Consider the following 7,740-nt stretch of genomic DNA (forward strand, 5'->3'; position numbering starts at 1 on the left):
AGATCCATTCATGAGAACTCTCTGGGTCCTACCATGCAGCCAGTTTTCCACCCACTGAACTGTTGAGGAGTTAAGCCCACAATCTTCCAATTTTTCCACAAGGATATCATGGAATACTAGATCAAAGGCCTTTTGGAAGTCTAGGTATATAATGTCGACCTTCTCGCCCATGTCCAGGTGGCAAGAGACCTATTTGTAGAAGGAGATAAGATTGGTAAGACAATACCTACCTGCAACAAAGCCATGCTGGCTGTCATTCAGAATCTCACCCTCAATGAGTATATTGCACATAGATTCTTTAATGAGTTTTTCCAGGATTTTCCCTGGGATGGAGGTTAGGCTGATTGGCTTATAGTTGCCCGGGTCCTCCCTCTTCCCCTTCTTGAAGATGGGCACAATGTTGGCGCTCTTCCAACCCTCAGGAACCTCCCCTGTGTGCCACAATTTCTGAAAGACTTTTGCCAGGGGTTCCGCAATGACCTCAGCCAGCTACTTCAGCACTCTTGGGTGAAGTCCATCTGGTCCTGCTGACTTACAAGTGTCTAGTTTTTCTAGTTGGTTTTGCACCAGCTCAGCATCCACAGTGGGAAGGCTATCATTCCCACCATGCCCCCTGTGATCCTTATCTCTCTTGTCTTTCCCCTTGGTCCGGTGAAATACCAAAGCACTTGGGCTTTATTGCAACTTCTAACAAACACCCAAAGATTGCTGACAACTTCCGGTCAGAGTCAGCATGTCAGTCCTCAGGAAGGGAGTTAACCCTAACACTACAACTGTCTCCCCAAGTGCCACCCTGACCATTTTCCTCTGCTCAATCTGCTGCTCTGCTTCCTGCTTCCTACCCTGTGCTCCTGGCCCAATCTGCTGCTCTGCTTTTTGCTACTTTCCCTATCTGCCCTTGTTCTTCCTGCCCCTCTTCAGTCTGCCACATCACACACAAAGGCTGCCCATACCACAAGTTGGCCACCCCTGCCTTAGTCCCTGTCTAGTGGCTGGGGGAGAAAGCAACATTTTCAAAAGTCATGAGTTATTTTAGGCTCCTTACTTTGGAAACCCTATGTAGAGCAGCTTTTCAGAAAGGGTTGGGAAACTACTTGATGTCTCCATTTTGGCACTCATTGCCACTCATCATGTTTAAAAATGTAAAGGTGGCTGCTGTGAGGTGAAGGAGCTGGGCCAAGAGCCTGGTTGCTCAAGTGTGTAATATATGAGTGCCATACACAGCACTAGAACCTGAATATAATGAAATGCTTGCCCTCATCTGATTGTCTGTTCTCTGGGGTCTCAGCAGGCAGATGCATGTGGGCACCAACCAGACTATCACCACTGAGTTTGTCTTCCGACCCTTCTCCATCGTACCCACCATGCAGTGGCTCCTCTTCATGCTCTTCCTCCTACTCTACCTCACCATTATCACTGGCAACACATCTATCATCTGGGTGGTCCACACTGACCATGCCCTCCAGTCCCCCATGTATTTCTTCCTGGGGAACCTGGCCTTGCTGGAGGTCTGCTACACCACCACAGTGGTGCCCCAGATGCTGGCCAGCATCCTAGATCCCCACACCACCATCTCCTTGACTGGCTGTGGGATTCAGATGTTTCTTTTTGTGGCACTAGGGAGTACTGACTGCTTCCTCCTGGCCATCATGGCATATGATCGATATGTGGCCATCTGCCGCCCACTGCTCTACCCCCTTGTCATGACACGGAAGCTCTGTCTTCACTTGGTGATAACCGCACTGTCACTGGCCTTCCTGCTCTCACTGGAGCTGACAGCATTGATCTTTGCTATGCCCTTCTGCAAGCACCAGATCAACCACGTCCTGTGTGATGTGCCACCTATGCTGCGCCTGGCCTGTGCTGATGTCCACATCCACCAGACCGTCATGTTCAGTGTGGGTGTCATTGTCTTGACCATCCCCTTCCTCCTGATCTGCCTCTCCTATGTCTTCATTGTGGCTGCTGTACTGCGCATCCACTCGTCCCAAGGCCGTCACCAGGCCTTCTCCACCTGCAGCTCCCACCTGACAGTGGTGCTGCTTCAATATGGCTGCTGCAGCCTGGTCTACTTGCGTCCCAAGTCCAGGTCTTCAGAAGAAGAGGATCGTCAGCTTGCTCTAATATACACCTTTGCCACCCCCATGCTCAACCCCTTGATCTACAGCCTGAGGAACAAGGACATCAAGGGTGCTCTGCGAAGAGCAGTCAGACAGACCATCATTTCCCAGCCTCGCTGAAGGTCTCGGTTCCCAGGGATGGGGCAGTGGGCCTAGCCTGACCAACCTGTTTCTGGAAAACATCGTCTGTTCACCCTCTATCTACACTCTTCTGTCATATGCAAAACCAAACAGGGACTGTATGTCCCCCATGCCTCCCACCCCAGCCTTTTTTGTCCAGGGGTTAAGCATCTCACCTCTGTGCAGGATGCAAAGAAGCTCTGCGTTTTGAACCCTGTACCCCAGAAACTAGTGAACTTTGATTTCAAATTCTGTTCCGCTCCAAGTGAGGCCATCCAAGGAGGGAACTGTGCAGACCACCCAAAAGTTGACATGTAGAAGATACATGGATCATGCTTAGGCCAGGACACTATGGTGATGATCATCAGCAGGGCATAGTGGGTCGAGCACCCCTCCACAATAGCCAGTGGGCACATCTGCTTGTGGAATTAATGCTATATGGGTTTATTGTGCAGCAATTTACTGCTCAATAAACTAGCCCTGGGCAGGCGTCTACACATGGAGCCATTTGGGAGCAGATTTGCTCCCTATGGCAGTAGCCTACTCCAGGCCTCCTTCAGCCCTGCTCTGCCCACCTGCAGCTGCCAGGGGGAGCTGGAGGCTCTGACCACAGCTGCCTGTGTGCCAAGGGCACTCTTAAAACCAGCCCTGTATGCTACTCCCTGGCCATATGCTTTTCTGCCTGGAGCCTTTTGCAGCTGCTGACACAGCCCCCTCCAACTCTGTTGCCAGAGCCTGTGCCCACCATGTGATAGCTGCTCTGTCCCCAGGCACCGGCAGTCATCCTGGGCTTTTCTTTGCTGCCCTGCTCACTGTGCTGCACGGCCATGGTGACTGCAACCTGGTCCTGGTCAGTCTCAGCCCTGTCTGCCACCTTGTGTTGTGCGGCTGTGTGGCAAGGCTCAACACTGCATCTGGGGCCACCTGGTAATGATGACAGCCCCTGGGCCACTGCCTGGACCCAGCAAGGACACCAGTGATGTGCACATGGATGCCACTATGGGTGCCATCCATGAGCTCCTGGGGTTCCAGCCCCACAGCCTATGGACCTGCCCTGCCAGCCAGGACTGATGGCTGCACATTGTCCAGTGCACGTGGGATGATGAGCCGTGGCTGGACTCATTCTGAATGACCTGGGCCATCTTCCAGGAGCTCTTTGACCATCTAGAGTGGCAGGACCCCACCATGTGCCCACCCCTCCCAACAGACACCTGGCTGGCCATCACCCTGCTCAAACTGGTCACGCCTGCCAGCCTAAACTACATTGGACACCTTTTTGGCACAGGCAAGGCCACTGCCAGGGAGGCTATCCTGAAGGTGTGAAGTGCCCTCCAGGATGCTCTGAGGCACACCGTGCTTGGGGTGCACGACCCCCTGAAGGTGGTGGTGGAGTTCCACATCCAGGGATTCCCCCAGTGCATCAGGGCCCTGGATGGGACCCACATCTTTGTCTCCTGCCTTCCCCGTTGCAGCCACCCTCTACAGTCACTGGGGCTTTCATTCAATTGTGCTGCATGCTGTTGTCAGCCACCAGGGCACCTTCACCAACATCAGCTGCAGCTAGGTGGGCAGTGCCCACTATGCACGTCTTATGCAACTCTGCCCTGCAAGCCCTGGTGGAGAGAGGGTGCTTCATGCCAGGGCTGCTGGACCTCCAACTGAGTGAGGTGATGGTCCTGCCCCTCCTCATTGGGATTCTATCTATCCGCTCCTCCTCTGGCTCATATGGTGCTACACTAACCAATTGGACCCCCTCCAGGCACACTTCAACTGGGCCAGACCTGCATGCTGGTGGAGTGCACCTTCAGACTCCTGAAAGGATGCTGGCATTGTAGAGGGACCCAAGCCAAGTGGCCACAATGGGGTAGGGCCCAGGTGCCACATGCTCACCAGGTGTCTTATTCCCCTATTTTTGTATCTCACCTGCCACAACTTGGTGTACCTATAAAGGATATCAGGAGATGGTACCTGATCATCTAAGGTTCATTGAGACTGGTGTGGGTCATGGTGTCCAAGACTCTTCTGTGGGGCTCCACCTCTGCTATATCCCACCCCCTTTTTACTCGGATGTTCTGTTGGTGATCAAAGTAGGCACCTGGTCTTCCTAGGCATCTGGCTTCATTTGTTAGGTAGAAGGGTCCGTGAAGGAAGGAAACAGAGCAGCCCAGGGTCAGCATGAATTGGCTGAGCCCAGGAGCCTTGGTAAAGTTCTGTGGTCAGTGGCATCCTGTTCATGTATGAAAATGAATAAATTAATACAACTTAAATAATGGTATCCAAGTCTGCTTCAGGCCTCGCCGTGGCCTAGCAGTATACCTCAGCTGCCTTTCTCCAGGCAGTTGGGGCTCTTTGGGGTTTGCCTCCTGATATGAGCCCAGTACAAGTGGGCTGGCCTGCTCCAGGCCAAGTCCTTCAAGTAGTTGAGGGACACGGGTATTACGAACCCCCATGTAACTCCTAAAGGTACCGACCTCCAGCGACTGCATGACAGTCAGGGTTCCGTGGGCAAAGCTGGTATCGAGCTGATCCTGGATCACAGGTCCTTGGCTCTGGTATAGAGTTGTGGCATGGGCCAGTGCCTACCCCACTTTTCCTCCTCTTCTGGGGCTGGTGCTGCCTTATGCAGGTAGTTCCAGGTTGGCCGAGGCCAACCCGCATCCCTGCCTGCCCCAACATGTCTTGCAGCCACTGCCAGTTGTTGAGAGCCCCAAAGGGGCTTATCAACTTCTGCACCTGTGGCTTCCAGGCCCTAGGTGGCTCTGGCTGTGCCGGCCACTTGTCCTCTTCTTGGGCTGGGCCCTGGGCCCCTGTGGAGCCCAGCTTCTGGCTCTCACTCCAGCTGAAGGTAAGGGCCTATGGAGAGCATACTCCCTGCCGGCTGCCTGTCCCACTCTGGGAGCAGGAGCACCGTGTCAGCCCACAGCTCACTGCTTCCACTCAAGGCTGGGCAGGAGTCTGTCACCTGTGGAGCACACAGATGGTTGTCACTCTGGTAAGTGTGGGGCTCACTCATGTCCCTGCTATATACGTCTTCACCGCCTCCTTCAGGGTTGCAGAAACCAACACCTCCACGGGTCACTGTTGTAACCTGTGTGCTGTATAACATTTGCAAGGCCCAGGGGGGAGCTCTTCTGTGAGACATGAGCAGAGGAGGTATAGCAGGTGCAGGATGCCTGTCAGCAAGAGTGGCAGCTGTGGTGGCAGCAACAGCAATGGGCCCCTGGGAGCAATGGGCCCCCACGCACTGAGGCCCCAGGCAAGCTGCACACCCAGCAATGGGGGCCAGGGCACCATACACAAGCAGTGCTGGCTGACCACCTGCTCCTTCACCCCCCTCCCTCCCACTGTAGGTCACCTGGCTGGCCAGCCACAGACCCCAAGCCCACTGCACACCCCACAGCACCCTGCTCACTGCAGACAGTTTTTTTCCAAAGCACTTTATTTTCCTCCACAAACACAGACCCTGTCCCACCTTCCTTCTTGAACAACAGCCCTCCTCCCACCCTCCCTCCTGAACAACAGAGTCCCACTACCAATCACTCACCACCAATAAAGCACCCTCTTCCTCGTGCAAACTATGTACATTGTGGTCTGTGTGCCCTTGTGGGTTGGGGGCAGTGAGGTGGATGTGCCTATGGGGTGGATCCCAGGAACTGGTGCCCAACACCCCAGGCTCTGGCTGGATCACCATGGATGCACGTGCTATGGTGAGGCCACTGGCCCAGGGGCTCAGCCAGGGGAGAGGGCGGCTGCTGCTTTGTCGGTGCTGCCTGCTCCTAGTCCTGCAGCCTGGGACCAGGGCCAGCAGGGCCTACACATGGTGCTGGCCCCTCTGTGGGGAGGTCCTGCACAGGGGCCGCATGGAGCCTGGGTGAGCAGCAAAGGGGAGCCCAGGCAGGGGGGCTGGCTGGCAGGAGACCTGGGCTAGGTGCCAGGGCAGGGGGACTTGGCTACTGGAGGAGCTTCTGCGTCTCAGCCCAAAGTGAGCAAAACACTGGCTTGCATCCATAGATGCAAATCCCAGGACGTCATTTTCATGCTGTACTCGGCCTTGGTGAGGCTGCAGCTGGAGTACTGTGTCCAGTTTTGGGCTCCACAATTCAAAAAGGATGTGGAGAAGCTTGAGAGAGTCCAGAGCCATACGCATGATCAGAGGTCAGGAAAACAGACCTTATGATGAGAGGCTGAGAGCCCTGGGACTCTTCAGCCTGGAAAAGTGCAGGCTCAAGGGTGATCTGGTGGCTACCTGTAAGTTTATAAAGTGTGCTCACCAGGATCTGGGGGATTGTTTGCTCACCAGAGCACCCCAAGGGATGACAAGGTCGAACAGTAACAAACTCCTCCATGACCGTTTCAGGCTGGACATAAGGAAGAACTTCTTTACTGTCTAAGCCCCCAAGGTCTGGAATAGACTGGCACCAGAGGTGGTTCAAGCACCCACTTGGAACGCCTTCAAGAGGCATTTGAATGTTTATCTTGCTAGGATCCTACGACCCCTGCTGACTTCCTGCCCCTGGGGCAGGGGGCTGGACTCTAAGATATTCCGAGGTCCCTTCCAGCCCTAATGTCTATGAAATCTATGAAATCCCACTGGGATGCTTGCTGCTGGGTGGTGGGCAGCTTCCAGGGGGCAGGTGGGACCAGGGTCAGGGGCTGGCCAGTGGGCGGCATCAAGGAGGCTGCCAGGGGCAGGATGGTGCCCAGCACCTGGTGATCCTCCTATGTGGCCTCCACTGCCCTGGCCATCATGGCAGCCTGCTGTTTCTAGGCCTCCAGAATCCTCTCGAGGAGGGCAAGGTGCCACCTTTTGAGGGCCAGCAGCCTGTCCCAGAACACCCATTCCTCCTGGGCCCTCTCCATGTGATGTCCTCCATGCCACTCCCACACTTCTTCTTCAGAATGTCAGGCAGTCTCCCCCCATGCTGCCAGCCCCCTGCCACCCGGGCAAGGGGGTCAAGGGACTCCTAGCTAATTGGATGGGAGTTGGTGGTGTCTCCACCCTCCCTCCAGGGGCCATCTCCAAAAAGGCACCCTGGGGCCAGCAGCCCCCACCCTGCACATGGCCTGTGCCCCTGGTGACAGTGTCCTGGGTGCACTACAATTAACTTTTTGCGCACATGGAGGGTGTTTGACCCACTACACCCTGCTGCTGTTGATCATCATGGTGCCCTAGGTGCACCTGGGAACCTGGCATGGGACCCAGAGCTTCGTAATGTTCGCTACTACCTGGAGATGCACCTGTGCCTACGCTATGCATCCCTAGCCCCCTGCAGCTGAAGACAACATCACAGCAGGCATTGCTGTTTTTCTCTGCATGTGAGAGGCCTGTGGATGCCTAGCTAAGAGGGCACCGGCTGCTCAGTAAACTTTTGCACTGCCTCACACATCCCTGCGTGCTGTGGGAGGGAACTCTGGGGGCCAGAGGAGAGCTTAACTAGGCCATGGAGAGAGGGGGCAGGGACAGGGGCATGGAGGGGAGGGAAGGGCCCTCCTTCCAGTG

At 55.1% G+C, this 7,740-nt stretch overlaps 1 protein-coding gene across 1 annotated transcript; it reads left to right on the forward strand.

Annotated features, from left to right (window-relative positions):
* The first annotated feature begins 1,295 nt into the window (after window positions 1–1,295).
* Window positions 1,296–2,240, forward strand: LOC102388135 (olfactory receptor 10Q1-like). Its single transcript, XM_006033430.1, has one exon. The coding sequence runs from the start codon at window positions 1,296–1,298 to the stop codon at window positions 2,238–2,240; it is 945 nt and encodes a 314-aa protein (XP_006033492.1).
* Window positions 2,241–7,740: the final 5,500 nt, after the last annotated feature.

Source organism: Alligator sinensis, unplaced genomic scaffold (assembly GCF_000455745.1).
Source record: "Alligator sinensis unplaced genomic scaffold, ASM45574v1 scaffold998_1, whole genome shotgun sequence".
Classification (NCBI taxonomy): domain Eukaryota; kingdom Metazoa; phylum Chordata; order Crocodylia; family Alligatoridae; genus Alligator; species Alligator sinensis.